This window comes from Mustelus asterias, chromosome 24, assembly GCF_964213995.1.
Source record: "Mustelus asterias chromosome 24, sMusAst1.hap1.1, whole genome shotgun sequence".
Taxonomy (NCBI): Eukaryota; Metazoa; Chordata; class Chondrichthyes; order Carcharhiniformes; family Triakidae; genus Mustelus; species Mustelus asterias.
This window is the reverse complement of record NC_135824.1, coordinates 8,425,267-8,442,548: the sequence shown is the minus strand read 5'-3', so window position 1 is coordinate 8,442,548 and position 17,282 is coordinate 8,425,267. Positions and strand designations below refer to the sequence as shown.

The following is a 17,282-nucleotide window of genomic DNA, read 5'->3' as shown; positions in this document are numbered from 1 at the left end:
GGCATCACAATTTAACACAACACGCACCAAACCTCACAATTTAACACAACACGCACCTGAACTTAATAGTTCAGCATTATTAAGGCTAACAGCAGTAGTCAACCACTACCCTGGCTAAGGTCAACCAACTCTGCATGTTTTATGGAATTTTCCTGGGATCTTCAGCTCTGTATGGTTAATTATGCTGAAGGAACAAAGAGAATGGAACCTCCACTATCCACACTCCAACTATCTGCCTGCCTGATTATTGGGCAAAAATTATGGAAGAAAATAACTTGGACAAGACTTCCTCTCACTGCCTCAGCCAATCAACTCTGGGCAGACATTAATCAACCTCATAAATAATGAAAGGTTTTGTCACTTTTATTCATTCCTGAGCCAGATTATTTTTGTCGCAGATTGATATGGCCAAACTCCGGTTATGACTGTAGCACTACATTCTGCACCTTCTCCTTTCCTTCTCCCTTATGTACTCTATGAATGGTATGCTTTGTCTATATAGTGCGCAAGAAACAATATTTTTCACTGTATACTCATACAGAGAATAATAGAATCCCTACAGTGCAGAAGGAGGCCATTCAGCCCATCGACAACAATCCCTCCCAAGTCCAATCCTTGTAACCACACATAACCCCCTGACACTAAGGGGAAATTCCACCCAGACCTGTTCCCCGTAACTCCAAGTATTTACCCCACTAATCCCCCTAACCTACACATCTTGGGACATGAAGGAGCAATTTAGCATGACCAATCCAGCTAACCTGCATATCTTTGGACAGTGGGAGGAAACCGGAGGACCCAGAGGAAACCCAAGCAGACATGGGGAGAACATGCAAACTCCACACAGGCAGTGGCCCAAGTCCAGAATCAAACCCAGGTCCCTGGTGCTGTGAGGCAGCAGTGCTAACCACTGTGCCACCGTGCCGCCCTATGTGACAATAATAAATCGAATCAAATCACCAAATTCCCATTGCCCACCGGGTGAATCCTTTCCACTTATGTTGGGTAGTGGAGGTTCCAGTTGGGTGTTTGCAGCCTGTACATTGTACCAGAGGGAGATCCGCTTTATTGACCACCGTTACCACATCACTGGAAGTTCTCTTTGTAGAACTTGAAGCCGAAATGCTCGCATTCAGCCTTGATTGTTTTGGCCAAGACTGGAGAACCACAGAAGAAAACATGGACCTTCCCCTTCTTTTCTTCAGCAATCTTTTGGAAAACCTGGAAGTTAAAACACAACTCATCATAATAATTTATCATGCCACTCAACGAGTATGAAAGTTGCTGGATACTTGACTTGCAAAGATATCAGTCTGATTGCGAATGAGTGTTTCTGCATTTCTGCACTGACTCTCTGACAGAGTAGCCTCTCCCTGTAACGCCACACATTTCCCATGGCTAATCAATCTAATCTACTCATCTTGAGACACTAAGGGGAAATTTAGAATCATAGAATCCCTACAGTGCAGAAGGAGGCCATTCAGCCCATCGAGTCTGCACTGACCACAATCCCACCAGTAACCCCACACATTTACTCTGCTAATCCCCCGACAGTAGGGTCAATTTAGCATAGCTAATCCACCTAACCTGTATAAAAGCAAATTACTGCGGATGCTGGAATCTGAAACCAAAAGGGAAAATGCTGGAAAATCTCAGCGGGTCTGGCAGCATCTGTAAGGAGAGAAAGGGCGGCACGGTAGCACAGTGGTTAGCACTGCTGCTTCACAGCTCCAGGGACCCGGGTTCGATTCCCGGCTTGGGTCACTGTCTGTGTGGAGTTTGCACATTCTCCTCGTGTCTGCGTGGGTTTCCTCCGGGTGCTCCGGTTTCCTCCCACAGTCCAAAAATGTGCGGGTTAGGTTGATTGGCCATGCTCAAATTGCCCCTTAGTGGCCTGGGATGTGTAGATTAGAGGGATTAGCGGGTAAAATGTGGAGGGATATGGGCGTAGGGCCTGGGTGGGATTGTGGTCGGTGCAGACTCGATGGGCCAAATGGCCTCTTTCTGTACTGTAGGGTTTCTATGATTTCTTCTATGATTTCTTAAAAGAACTGATGTTTTGAGTCCAGATGACAGCTTTGACAAAGGCTCATCTGGACTTGAAACATCAGCTCTTTTCTCTCCTTACAGGTGCTGCCAGACCTGCTGAGATTTTCCAGCATTTTCTCTTTTGGTCCCATCTAACCTGTAGACTGTGGGAGGAAAACGGAGCACCCGGAGAAATTCCAAGCAATCAAAATGGAATTTGGCTTTATTCAATGCCTATTTATCACCGGGCCTCATTGTAAATGGGGAACAACATGGAATCCAAGCCCTAAAGCGCCTGCAAAAATTCCAAACAGAAATGGAACTTGACTTTTCAGTAACCGTCAGTTACATCGGAGGTTGGAATTGAACCCGGGTCCCTGGTGCTGTGAGGCATCAGTGCCATTTGTGGCACAGTGGGTGGCATCCCTGCCTCTGAGCCAGACACTCCGGGTCTGAGTCCCACCCCAGGACTTGATGGCCGAAGAAGGTACATTCATAACACCGCCAAACAGGTTGATTGTCAATCTGCAAGTCCTTTCTAACATGCCGATGGCTAACGGTAAGAGTGGGAGAGGCTCCTGGACAGCCACGCTTGCTGTGGAATTGCCCCCCTCAAGCCATAAGACCCTAGTAATAGACTAGCAACTTTTTTGAAGAATTACTAGGTATGGAAACAGATTAAAGCCTCCCTTTGCGAACCATAAGATGTGGGAAATGAATTAGAGTTCAGGAATGTACACAATGGAGATAGGAATAGAAATATGCCGATAGGTTGTAATGACGCTCTTTCAGAGATTTCATTGGGAAACAGAACAGGATTTGTTTAGTGATCTTCAGGACTGGCAGCATGTTTGCAGCTAGCTCTAAAATACCGCCACCTAAAAGAGCTCCTCCCCCTGGGTGATTCCCCACCCTGAATCCTGATTGGTCACCCAGACCAGGTGACCCTTACTCTACTGTGTTGCCCTTAAGGGGCAATCACCACATCGGGGTTGAGATGAAATTGGGAGTAGGTTGGGCACAGCATCGTGTGGAGCATAAACACTATGGCATGGTGGCACAGAGGTTAGCATAGCTGCCTCACAGCACCAGGGACCCTGGGTTCATTTGGGTCACTGTCTGCGTGGAGTCTGCACGTTCTCCCGGTGTCTGCGTGGGTTTCCACCGGGTGTTCCGGTTTCCTCCCACGGTCTGAAAGACGTGCGGGTTAGATGCATTGGCCGTGCTAAATTCTCCCTCAGTGTACCCAAACAGGCGCCGGAGTGTGACGACTAGGAGATTTTCACAGTAACTTCATTTCAGTGTTAATGTAAGCCTACTTGTGACACTAATAAATAAATAAATCACTAGCATAGACCAGCTGGGCCAAATGGCCTGTTCCTGTGCTGTAAATTCTGTGCAATACAGTGCATAAATCCAGGACTAAGGATGAAAGGCGAGACTGGAGTAGCAAAGGTTCAGTTTGTACAAACTATAGTACATGATGTATTCCTCAAGTAATTATTAGATCTACTCTGCACCTTCTCCTGAATTTAAATACAATTCCAGGCTGATTGTGCACTATACTGGGAAATGCTCAGTTCATTAAGGGCTCTTGTCTGAAGTTCAATTTTTTGATTTCTTTGACCCAAATGCACTGAAAATCTAATCAGCTCATCTCGGTCCCACAGGAAGTGAGTTTAACCATCAATTGTTATATTTGCGGTGCAGGAAACCTCCAAATGTGAATTAATACAAATAAAGCACTCAGACAAATGCCACAAACTCCCCTGCGGGAGGTTAATAAAGGCAAGGTTACTGCTGCTTGTGTTGAGCGACTGTGAGTTTTACAACATATTATTAAAATACTTCTTAATGCAACTTCTTTTTCGCAATGCATTAGTGATTGTTACTGTAAAACATGTATCATTAGATTAAATTGCTGTGTCGGCTTTGATACACATTTCACACCCACATAATTACTGACTGAAATCGATAGTACAGAGGAAAGATAGGGAGAATAAAAATCAATGATTTACAGCTCTAACAGGAGAGCAATCAATGTGTCACTCTGTCATAATCTAAAAGCTCTTTTTACAGTTGTTATGTAATTTAAGATGCTGTGTAAAGTGTCCCTGCTATAAATTATTTTTAATGTGTCCATTCAACATTTTGCTTTCGGAATATAAAAAAGTTGGCACGCACACTATATTGCTCAAGTAACAATTACTAGTTTATATAATTAAATTATCCTCTTCTTGTCCTTTCCTTTGTGCTTGCTCCTTGGTAGTATTCCTCTGTAACAAAGGCTTAAGGATTGTAAGCTGTGCCTATATCACGACATGATAGAACCAGGGAGCATGGCCTCAAAATAAGGGGGAGCAGATTTAGGACTGAGTTGAGGAGGAACTTCTTCACCCAAAGGGTTGTGAATCTGTGGAACTCGCTGCCCAGTGAAGCAGTTGAGGCTACCTCATTGAATGTTTTTAAGGCAAGGATAGATAAGTTTTTGAACAGTAAAGGAATTAAGGGTTATGGTGGGCGGGCGGGTAAGTGGAACTGAGTTCCCGAAAAGATCAGCCATAATCTTATTGAATGGTGGAGCAGCTTCGACAGTCCAGATGACCCACTCCTGCTCCTAGTTCTTATGTTCTTATGATGTGCATGACTGTGCTTCGATTATCTCCCCAGATAAACGCAAAATACTGCAGAAGCTGGAAATCTGAAAAAAGATCTCAGCATCTGCGGAGATCTGGAGAATCAGAGTTCACGTTCCGATTCCATGGCCGAGATTCTCCAGCCTCCCAGACGCATGTTTCCTGCTGGCGAGAGGTGGCATGTTGTTTGCCAGAGGTGGGATTCTCTGGTCTCGCCGCTGTCAATGGGATTTCCCATTGACGTCACCCCACGCCAGCGGGGTACACTATCGGCAGGACCGGAAAATCCTGCCTACGTGAACGGCCAGAGAATTCCGGCTCATATGTCTCCAGAATCCCGCGGACCCGAAACATTAACTCTGCTTCAGGTGCTGCCAGACCTGCTGAGTTTTTGTCCCAATTATCCCACATCCCTGAACTCCCCAACACCAACATTCAGCTTTAAAAGGCAGCTGAGGCATGGCAGCCCACCACAATGCTTTGATGGGAGTTAGTTAGCTGGTTAACCCCAACCTCATCACATCCTGTCTCCTGAGACAGCCCTATCTTTGGAAGCAGAACTATGATGCAAATGGGCGGCACGGTAGCACAGTGGTTAGCACTGCTGCTTCACAGCTCCAGGGACCTGGGTTCGATTCCCGGCTTGGGTCACTGTCTGTGTGGAGTTTGCACATTCTCCTCGTGTCTGCGTGGGTTTCCTCCGGGTGCTCCGGTTTCCTCCCACAGTCCAAAGATGTGCGGGTTAGGTTGATTGGCCATGCTAAAATTGCCCCTTAGTGTCCTGAGATGAGTAGGTTAGAGGGGTTAGCGGGTAAAATATGTAGGGATATGGGGGTAGGGCCTGGGTGGGATTCTGGTCGGTGCAGACCCGATGGGCCAAATGGCCTCTTTCTGCACTGTAGGGTTTCTATGAATCTATGAGATGGGGCTCGCATCTGCAGGAACTGGGAAACAAATGCTCATCCATGATAGAATCTTAGAATGCTATAGTACAGAAGGAGGCCATTCGGCCCATCGAGTCTGCACCGACCACAATCCCACCAAGACGCTAACCCCAGACCCACATTCATTTACCCTAGCTCGTCCCCCCTGACGCTAAGGGGCAATTTAGCATGGCCAATCAACCTAACCCGCACATCTTTGGACTGTGGGAGGAAACCAGAGCACTTGGAGGAAACCCACGCAGACACGGGAGAACATGCAAACTCCACACAGACAGTGACCCAAGCCGAGATTTGAACCTGGGATCCTGGCGCTGTGAGTCAGCAGTGCTAACCACGGTGCCACTGTGCTGCCCCCATACCGGGATGGTCTGGCAAGTGGTAAAAGTTAAAAGCAAAATACTGTCCCATTCCATCCCCCACACCCTCATAGTGTAAATCTCCGCTGATTCTCTTTGCTCTCAGCTCTGAGAAGGATCATTTAGACTTGAAGCATTGGCTCTATTCTCTCCCCACAGATGCTGTCAGACCTGCTAAGTGGCAAAGGTTGTTGTTGCAGGAACCACTGGGCACCCAGAGTGCAGTGTTGACATTGTTTAGTCTGAACATCTCCCTCTCCTCCTTTAAGACGCTTTTTAAAAGCTAACCCTTTGACCAAGCTTCTGCTCATCTTTCCTGATATCATCTTACGTGTCTTGGTGTCAACTTTTGTTTGATGATGCTCCTGTGAAACATTTCATTCTACTGATGGAACTGTACGCTGTCATTGAATAGGTGGGCACTTGACATTGAGGAACATTCAACAGCAGAATGGCAACATTCTAAATATATCTTTAAAACAAATGTCCCTGTGCAAATCCTTCAGCTGTACTATTGTTTATTGCAATCTCTGGATCCATCTGCAGTGTAAACAGGCACAAAATTCATCACTTTAGTAGCCTCACCTACCTACAGAGCTGATTCCACGATATAAATGGAGGGGGTAGAAATCTCAAACTGACTTCAACACGTAGCATTGTGGGCTGTATGGCCATTACTGGATGACGAAGAGTACTTCCCCAGAGCGGAGAAGCTACGACATCTCCTCCGGAGCCTTCAACATGTCATTGATGAAGACGAACATCTCGCCAAGGCCATCCCCACACCCCCACTTCTTGCCTTCAAACAACCGCACAACCTCAAACAGACCATTGTCCGCAGCAAACTACCCAGCCTTCAGGAGAACAGTGACCATGACACCACACAACCCTGCCAAAGCAACCTCTGCAAGACGTGCTGGATCATCGACACGGATGCCATCATCTCACGCGAGAACACCATCCACCAGGTACACGGTACATACTCTTGCAACTCGGCCAACGTTGTCTACCTGTTACGCTGTAGGAAAGGATGTCCCGAGGCATGATACATTGGGGAAACCATGCAGACGCTACGACAACGGATGAATGAACACCGCTCGACAATCACCAGGCAAGACTGTTCTCTTCCTGTTGGGGAGCACTTCAGCGGTCACGGGCATTCAGCCTCTGATCTCCGGGTAAGCGTTCTCCAAAGCGGCCTTCACGACACCCGACAGCGCAGAGTCGCTGAGCAGAGACTGATGGCCAGGTTCCGCACACATGAGGACAGCCTCAACCGGGATATTGGGTTCATGTCACACTATTTGTAACTCCCACAACTTGCTTGCATGTGCAAAATCTCACTAGCTGTCCTGTCTGGAGACAATACACATCTCTTTAACCTGTGCTTAATGCTCCGTCCACTCACATTGTCTGTACCTTTAAGACTTGATTAGCTGTAAAGACTCACATTCCAATCATTATTCATGTAAATTGAGTTTGTGTCTTTGTGCCCTGTTTGTGATCAGAACTCCCACCCACCTGACGAGGGAACAGCCTGTTCCGAAAGCTAGTGGCTTTTGCTACCAAATAAACCTGTTGGACTTTAACCTGGTGTTGTTAGACTTTTTACTGTGTTTACCCCAGTCCAACGCCGGCATCTCCACATCATTGATATACCCTATCAGAGAGGCTAAAGCTCTTCTCAAATTCTCTTTCTCTTGCCCTTTCTATTCATTCTTGGGATATGAGTATGGTTGGCAGGGCCAGCAGTTAGTGTCCATCTCTAACAGTGCTTGGAAAAGTTGGGTGAACCGCCTACATGAGCCACTGCAGTGCATGTACTGCCGGTACAGGACGGAAGTTTACCGCCATGTTACCGCGGAGGCGAGGCCATGAAATGTAGCAAGCCATTCAAACGTCCATTGATCTTAGTGGGGTTGGAAAATCCAGCCCGCAGTGTGTTTTTCTGAAGCAGAAGAGGTGACTTGTTTTGCCAATTCAGTCGGCAGTTAAGAGTCAAACACAGGGGCGACACGGTGGCACAGTGGTTAGCACTGCTGCCTCACAGTGCTAGGGACCTGGGTTCGAATCCTGGCTTGGGTCACTGTCTGTGTGGAGTTTGCACATTCTCCCCATGTCTGCGTGGGTTTCCTCTGGGTGGTCTGGTTTCCTCCCACAGTCCAAAGATGTGCAGGTTAGGTGGATTGGCCATGCTGAATTGCCCCTTCGTGTCAGGGGGACTAGGGTGGGACTGTGGTCAGTGCAGGCTCGATGGGCCGTATGGCTTCTGCATTGTAGAGATTCTTCTATGATTCTACAATGGGCATGATCTTATCTGCCACGCTCCCGCTGCAGCGAGGTTGGAGAATTTGGCAGCCAGCCAAATCTCCGTTCACTGCAGCGGGATGGGAAAATCCCATCGGTGTGAACGGTGGTGAGATTTCGGCCATTGCCCTGGGTCTGGAGTTACATGTTGCACAGTCCAGCTAATGAAGGCAGATGTCTTGAAGGACGTTAGTGAATCACGTGAGTCTTTACCACAATCTGGTACTTTCATGATCATTATTAATAAGATTAGCATTTTATTCTGATTTATTAATTATTTAAATTGAAACTCATGTCTGGGGCATAAATCTGAGCGTCTGGATTACAATCCCATGATGTTGCCATCACCAAAGGAGCAGGGAACAGAATCAGTAAAATAGAAAAGAGGAAGTAGGGAAACTTAAGAAGGGGATTGAGTGGAAAGGGTGATAAGATGCTTAACAGGAAAACAAGGCATTATTACGGATTGGAAATGAGCTTTCCATCTGTCAATGGACAGAAACATTAAAACAATCAGGGAAACAAAGAATGTTACAATCACTAAGGTAGCGAGAGGGGAAAAGGAAGAGATGAGAAATTGATGTAGACCAAATTTTCTATTAAATGTGCCGGTTACTAGGCTGTAAAGCGATGAGGAAAACAAACTGACTCCAAGGGCCCTATTTTACCATTTGGATTCTAGGTGCTGGGCAGACTTGAAACTGGGAGTGTTTCAGATCTGACTTTTAGACCCGTTCTCAGGCGCCCCCATACGCACTCTGCCTGAAAAAATATGAAATGCTGCAGCTCCGATCGGCGCCTCCAACCACGAATGTGCAAGATAAAAAGATAGAATGCAGCTCCCCTGCCACATCCCTCCCAGGCCGGATAATGCCTCCCCCTGGCCCCCACAGACATTGCCCCACCCCCACAACATTACTGACCACCTTATCCCCCCCCCCACACTCCTGCCACCCAGACTGATCGCGGGCCCCCCTTCCCTCTCACTGATCTAAGGCAGAGTGGCAGCGGATCCCCACTTCCCTCCCACCGATCTCAACCAGAGATCCATCGGACCCACCTTCCCCCGCCCCCCATTCTCAAGCAGGGAGCTGTCGGACGCTTGGCACCTACCTCCTCACTAACAGGAGCGCCTGAATCGGACCTTTGTGGAGCATGTCTGTTTCACGCCGATTCTGGATGGGCGAACGTGGTGGTAAAGGGGGAAGAGCCGGTAAGGTTGGACATGCAGCCCATTAAGTCAATTTAAATGCACGCCAAAGCGCAGAGGCGAACGCGGATTGCACTACGCGCCTCACGCCCGACTTTACCAAGCTTTCACACCCAAAGACGGGCGCAACTTGATGGTAAAATTGGGCCCATAGAGTCCAAGATGGATCTCCAGTGTTTGCAGAAGATGGACTGGTGTCTGTGAGCCCGTTTCATGTTTGTCACCACCTCTTCTGTCACCCTACCTCCAGCTGCTCTTTCCTTGACAGTTCCCCGACGTCGGGACAATAAAGCCAATTGTAGCACCTCAGGCGTTGCCTCGGGTGGGATCAGGGAACTTATCACAAACCTGGGACTTGTACATCGCACCACCCACAGGGAAAAGATCCTGTAGTTCCATTTACTTAGTAACATAGGACCAGGAATAGGCCATTCAGCCTCTCGAGCCTGCTCAGTCATTCAATTAGATCCTTGCTGACCATAAGATATAGAAGTAGAATTAGGCCATTCGGCCCATCGAGTCTGCTCCACCATCCAATCATGGCTGATTTGTTTCTCAACCCCACTCTCCCGCTTTTTCCCCATAACCTTTGATCCCCTTACCAATCAAGAACTTACCTATCTCTGTCTTAAATACACTCAATGACCTGGCTTCCACAGCCTTCTGCTGCAATGAATTCACCACCCTCTGGCTGAAGAAATTCCTCAACATCTGGGTTCTAAAAGGTCGTCCCTTTACTCTGAGGCTGTGCCCGCGGACCCTAGTCTCACTCACTAATGGAAACATCATTTTCACGTACTCTCTATCCAGGCCTTTCAGTATTCTGTAAGTTTCAATGAGATCCCCCTGATCATCTAACTCAGCGCCATTTTCCTACATTATCCCTATAACTCTTGATGTGATTAGTATCTAGGGATAAATCGATCTCTGTCTTGAACATACCTGATCATTGAGCTTCAGCCCTCTGGGGTAGAGGATTCCAAAGATTCACTACCCTCAGATGAAAAAATTCCTCAGTCCTAAATATAGAATCCCTACAGTGCAGAAGGAGACCATTTGGCCCATCGAGTCTGCACTGACCACAATCCCACCCAGGCCACACCCCCACAACTCCATGCATTTACCCTAGCTGGTCCCCCTGACACAGGGGCAATTCAGCATGGCCAATCAACCTAACGCGCACATCTTTGGACTGTGGGAGGAAACCGGAACACCCGGAGGAAACCCACGCAGACACGGGGAGAACATGCAGACTCCACACACACACAGTGACACAAGCCGGGAATCGAACCTGGGTCCCTGCGCTGTGAGGCTGCAGGGCTAACCACCATGCCACCATGCCGCCCCAGCATGGTAAATGACTTGCCTGTTATTCTGAGAATGTGTCTCCTGGTTCCAGACATTCCAGCCAGAGGAAACATCCTTTCTGCATTGACTCTGTCGAGCCCCTTAAGGATTTTGTAAGTTGCAATGAGATCATCTCTCACTCTTCTAAATTCGAGAGTATAGACACAGCTATCTCAGTCTCTCCTCATAAGATAACCCTGCCATCCTAAAAATTAGTCTGGTAAGCATCCGCTGCACTCCCTCGATGGCAAGTATATCCTTCCTTCAGTAAGGAGACCAAAACTGTACACAATACTCCAGATGTGGTATAACCAAGGCTCTATATAATTGAAGTAAGACATCTTTGCTCCTGTACTCAAATCCTCTTGCAATAAAGAGCATTCCTCTTCCCTCTGTGGATGAAAACAGTTACCTTCCTCCAATCCGGCCGACCTGGTTGTGTCCTGGTCCGTAGGCCTGTGATGGAATCACGATTCTCCTTCTTGGCCAACAGGTCCAGAGCCATCTGCAGACCTAAAGCTTTCATGTCGTTTTTACTGAGGGCAGAGGTCATGTACATGTGCATCTCCAAGAATCGACCTACACATTGGGAGGAAGAAATTATTAATGATATGTTAATTATATTGTTATATAATACACAGGTGAAGGGCATGGTTTAATTAAGTACTCTGAGCACATACAAGGAGAGACTGCTGGGACACTGGGCTGCTAAGTAGGAGGCAGACATATATAATGCTGTTTTCTGTAAATAAACCAATTATCAAGAAAATAATTTGCATCTAATTTCCTCTTTCACCATCCGGATTGAGGTCCATTTGTCAGAAATGACCAATTAACAATTCTGAAGTTTGATTCTGAATGTTAAGGACAGAATCAAATGAGCCGCTAATAATTTAGTGACAGGGTTTTGCACTAATTAAGTATTCTCCTTTTCTTACACATTGTCAATCTTGGCAGTTTTGTCAACACCATCTCATTGAAAGTCTTCCCACAGCAATCACAGATAGGCAGTAAATTCAGCCTTTCCAATGCTATCCATATAGAATCATAGAATCCCTACGGTGCAGAAGGAGGCCATTCAGCCCATCGAGTCTGCACCGACAACAATCCCACCCAGGCTCTATCCCCGAAACCGCACATATTTACCCTGTTAATCCCTCTAACATACATATCCTGGGACACTAAGGGGCAATTTAGCATGGCCAATCAACCTAACCTGCACAACTTTGGACTGTGGGAGGAAACTGGAACAGCCGGAGGAAACCCATGCAGACATGGGGAGAATGTGCAAACTCCACAGACAGTCACCCAAGCCAGGAATCGAACCCAGGTCCCAGTGCTGACCACTGTGCCGACCACTGTGCCACCGTGCTGACCACTGTGCCACCGTGCCACTCCATTTCCGGGACAAAAATGATTCAGTAAATGAATATTAACTTTATTTTTTCTGAAGGACTTCCTTGTAACACCTTTAATGACTTTTGTTCTAATAAATATGAGGCATGTTAATATAGAAAGAACTTGCGTATTTATCCATGACCTCAGGATATTCAAAAGGGGTTAGCACTGCTGCCTCACAGCGCCAGGGACCGGGGTTCGATTCCTGGCTTGGGTCACTGTCTGTGTGGAATCTGCATATTCTCCCCATGTCTGCGTGGGTTTCCTCCGGGTGCTCCGGTTTCCACCCACAGTCCGAAAGATGTGCTGGTTAGGTGCATTGGCCGTGCTAAGTTCTCCCTCAGTGTACCCGAACAGGCGCCAGAGTGTGGTGACTAGGGGAATTTCACAGTACCTTCATTGCAGTGTTAATGTAAGCCTACTTGTGAATAATAAATAAACTTTACTTTAAGAATATTTTAAGTATTTTTGAAGAGCTTTCACCATTGCAATGTAGCAAGGTAGAGCAGCCAACATGTGCACAGCAAGAGCCCACAAACAGCAATGAGATAAATGAGCACCTGATTTGTTTTCTGGTGTTCTGTGAGAGATTCTGGCCAGGACAATTCAAACAGTGTTTTGGGATTTCCCTCTGTCTACTTGAGAGGACAGATGTGGCCATGACTTAACACAGCTTCCAAATTTCAGTACCTGTAACAGTGTAGCCCTCCTTCAATACTTCACTAAACTGTCAGCGCAGATTATGTGTTCAAGAGGTCGGAATGGGCTCTAATTCAGAGCTTAAAGTTTAAAGTTTATTTATTAGTGTCACAAGTAGGCTTGCATTAACACTGCAATGAAGTTACTGTGAAAATCTCCAAGTCACCACACTCTGATACCTGTTCGGGTACACTGAGGGAGAATTTAGTACAGCCAATGCACCTAACCTGCATGTCCTTCAGATTGTGGGAGGAAACTGGAGCACTTGGAGGAAACTCACCCAGACACGGAGACAACATGCGGACTCTGCACAGACAGCGACCCAAGCTGGGGATCAAACTCGGGTCCCGAGCACTGTGAGGCAGCAGTGCTAACCACTGTGCCACCCCAGAGGTTAGGAGATCTACAACTGAGCCAAGGCTAACACCTGCAAAAGCATAGAATAATTTTCCACATATCACACCTATTATTGGCATCAAGCACTTCCGTATCAGGTATCTCACAAGGAAACAGCAGACTAGAAGTGACTTTAGTCTAACCTAAACATACGTTTTGATCTCAAAGAAAACCCACAGTGCCCTAGTTCCATTGTCCCACATCAATCTGTTAACAGCATTTGTGGACAGGTTCATAATATGGACTCATGGCCTGAATTAAACTTCACCAGACTTGTTTTCATGAGGAAATTCAGCACAGGCATATTGCTGATCTTATGGCTCTGGATATGTTTAAAATCACACATAATGATTTGGACGAAGGAATTGAATGCAATAGCTCCAACTTTGCAGATGACACTAAGCTGGGTGTCAGTGTGTGCTGTGAGGAGGATGCCAAGAGGCTGCAGAGTGACTTGGACAGGCTGGCTGAGTGGGCAAATACTTGGCAAATGCAACATAATGTGGATAAATGTGAGATTATTCACTTTGGTGGCAAAAACAGGAAGGAAGATTATTATCTGAATGGTGGCATTTAGGAAAAGGGGAAGTGCAACGTGACCTGGTGGAACAGTCAGTGAAGGTTGGCATACAGGTACAGCAGGCGGTGAGGAAAGCTGATGGCGTGCTGGCTTTCATAGCAAGATGATTTGAGTAAAGGAGTAAGGATGTCTTGCTGCAGTTATACAGGGCTTTGGTGAGGCCACACCTTGAGTATTGTGTGCAGTTTAGGTCTCCTAGTCCGAGGAAGGACATTCTTGCTTTTGAGGGAGTCCAGCGAAGGTTCACCAGACTGATTCTTGGAATGGCAGGGCAGACATATGAAGAAAGACTGGATCGACTGGGCTTGTACTCACTGGAATTTAGAAGAATGAAAGGGGATCTCATAGAAACATACAAAATCCTGATGGGACTGGACAGGCTAGATGCGGGACAAATGTTCCCGATGTTGGGGATGTCTAGAACTAGGGTTCACAGTTTGGATGATAGATTTGACGGGAGAAACGAACCTTCAAAAAGGTATATCCGTTTTACACATATACTGTAACATCAGAGAGAAGTTGGATTCTTCCGACTGTCTCTCTCCCAATGCAAGTTGGTCAATAAAGAAGGTCTTTAACTGCATACTGTCATTTGCGAGTCTTTGTATTAACTGAGTTCAGCTCAATACATGGCACCAGATGGAAGTCCCCAGAAAATCCCCTTACAGAAGAAGAAGGAGAAGATTTAACATTTAAGAAGCATTTAGATTTGCACTTGCGATGCCAAGGCATACATGGCTATAAACCAAGTGCTGGAGAATGGGATTAGAATGGTTGGGTGGTTTGCTTTGACCAGCGCAGATGCGATGGGCTGAAAGGCCTTTATCTGTGCTGTAGACCTCTATGACTTCCACATAAGGCGTGCATGCAAGTACAGTCCTGGACTCAGTCAGTATCTTCGTAACAGTATAATTTAGAAAAAAGGAGCACATGTTTTAATATTAATACTCTTAATTCATAGAATAATAAATGTCTACGGCACAGAAGAAGGCCATTCAGCCCATCTATGCTAGCCAAAAATTAATTATCCGGTGTAATTCAATTTTCCAGCGTTTGATCTGTAGCCATATATTTAATTAATCAGTGATTTATGATGTAGCTGTTCATAACCACCAGTATTTCATCACAGTGTTATACAATTCCTAGAAACATAGAAGAAAGGAGCAGCAATAGGCCATTCAGCCCTTCAAGCCTGTTCTGCCATTCATCACGATCATGGCTGATTACCTGACTCAATAGCCTAATCCTGCTTTCTCCCCATAACCTTTGATCCCATTCGCACCAAATGCTATATCCAGCCACCTCTTGAATACATTCAATGTTTTGGCAACAACTACTTCCTGTGGTAATGAATTCCATAGGCTCACCACTCTTTGGGTGAAGAAATGTCTCTTCATCTCCATCCTAAATGGTCTACCCGAATCCTCAGACTGAGACCCCTCGTTCTGGATTTCCCCCACCATCGGGAACATCCTCCCTGCATCTACCCTGTCTAGTCCTGTTAATATTTTATAAGTTTCTATGAAACTCCCTCCTCATTTGTTTGAACTCCAGCAAAAACAATCCTAACCTAGTCAATCTCTCCTCATACATCAGTCCTGCCATCCCCAGAATCAGCCTGGTAAACCTTTGCTGCACTCCCTCGAGAGCAAGAACATCCTTCCTCAGAAAGGGAGACCAAAACTGCACACAAAACACTCTCCAAACACAATCCAGCTCTGGAAAGATAAAAACCTATAGTTGTACTGCCAGGTGCACAGGTGAGAATAATAGGAACATTTCTCATATCCATGTTTATACTTGAATTAAATCTAGCAGGTATTACTGAACTGTGAATTAACATTAAACTGAGGCTCCGTCTGCCCTCTGAGGTGGATGTAAAAACCTCATGGCACAAGATTGAAGAAGAGCAGGGAAGGTTTCCCTAGTGTCCTGGCCAAAATTTATCCCTCAACATCACCTATTATATTCACTGGAGTTCAGAAGAGTGAGAGGGGACCTCATGGAAAGTTATACAATTCTAATAAGGTTAGACAGGGTAGATTCAGAAAGAATGTTCCCGATGGTGGGGGAGTCCAGAACTAGGGGGTCCTAGTCTGAGGATAAGGGGTAAACCTTTTAGGACTGAGGTGAGGAGAAATTTCTTCACCCAGAGAGTGGTGAATGTGTGGAATTCACTACCACAGAAAGTAGTTGAGGCCAAAACGTTGTGTGATTTCAAGAAGAAATGAGAAATCGCTCCTGGGGCAAAAGGGATCAAGGGATTTGGGGGGGAAGGGAGGATCAGGATATTGAATTCAATGATCAGCCATGATTAAAATGATTGGGGGAGCAGACTCGATGGGCCAAATGGCCTACTCCTGCTTCTCGTTTCTATGTTTCTATTATCCAGTCTGTTTGTGTGAGTTCTTTGTGTACAAATGGTTATCAGGTTTTCTGCATGACAAAACTTAAAAAGTACTTCATTGACTGTAAAGTACTCCAGAACGTTCTAGAATCATGACAGGTGCTATATAAATGCAAGTTTTTGTTTATTTCCTTATTGAGGACTCGGGTAGAAACCTATAGGCTCTCAGTGATTTAATTCTTACCTGTGATCCAGGATCTCATTGTGTGATAATAACTAAAAAGTAGATAGGCCAGTTTACTGTTGCCAGCTGTGACTTGGCAATGACACAGTATAAGAGGATGAGTCTACTCTTCTTCCATTGGTAACAACATACCTTGAGGCTCTTCGTCGGCCTGGTCCATCTCTAGTTTAGTTAGGAGGCTAACAAACCACTCAAATGATTTCTGATCCCTGTTGATCCAGATAAAATCAACCTGCAATCACAAACCATCATCATTAATCTCTTACAAAACAACCAGTTGCAACTCTAAAGATTGTATAGGTTAGGTGGATTGGCCATGCCAAATTGCCCCTTGTTGTCAGGGGGACTAGCAGGTTAGATATGTGGGGTTACAGGGCTAGAGCCTGGGTGGGATTGTTGTCGGTGCAGGCTCAATGGGCTGAATGGCCTCCTTCTGTACTGTATGGATTCTATGATTCTAACTCATGATCTCTGCTTAATTGGAAGTAGCATTTCATAGAATCACAGAATCCCGACAGTGCAGAATGAGGCCATTTGGCCCATCGAGTCTGCACCAACTTTCCGACATATCATCCCACCCAGGCTCTATCTCCATAGCCCCACGTATTTGCCCCACTAATCCACCTAACTTACACATCTTCACACACTAGGGGACAGTTTACCATGGCTAATCCAGCCAACCTACACATTTTTAGACACTGGGACAATTTAGTATAGCCAGTCTACCTAACCTGCACATCTTTGGACTGTGGAAGGAAATCGGAGCACCCGGAGGAAACACACATGGGGA

General features: G+C 46.1%; 1 protein-coding gene across 1 annotated transcript in view; it reads right to left on the bottom strand.

Moving 5' to 3' along the window:
* Window positions 1-930: 930 nt before the first annotated feature.
* Window positions 931-17,282, bottom strand: part of nox5 (NADPH oxidase, EF-hand calcium binding domain 5) — a 71,349-nt gene continuing 54,997 nt past the window's right edge. Inside the window, exons 15-17 of the mRNA XM_078241245.1 lie at window positions 16,625-16,724; window positions 11,241-11,407; window positions 931-1,221 (exon numbers count right to left, since the gene is read on the bottom strand). Of these exons, the coding sequence (XP_078097371.1) occupies window positions 1,087-1,221; window positions 11,241-11,407; window positions 16,625-16,724 (402 nt within the window). The 3' untranslated portion in view covers window positions 931-1,086. The remainder of the gene's footprint in view (window positions 1,222-11,240; window positions 11,408-16,624; window positions 16,725-17,282) is intronic.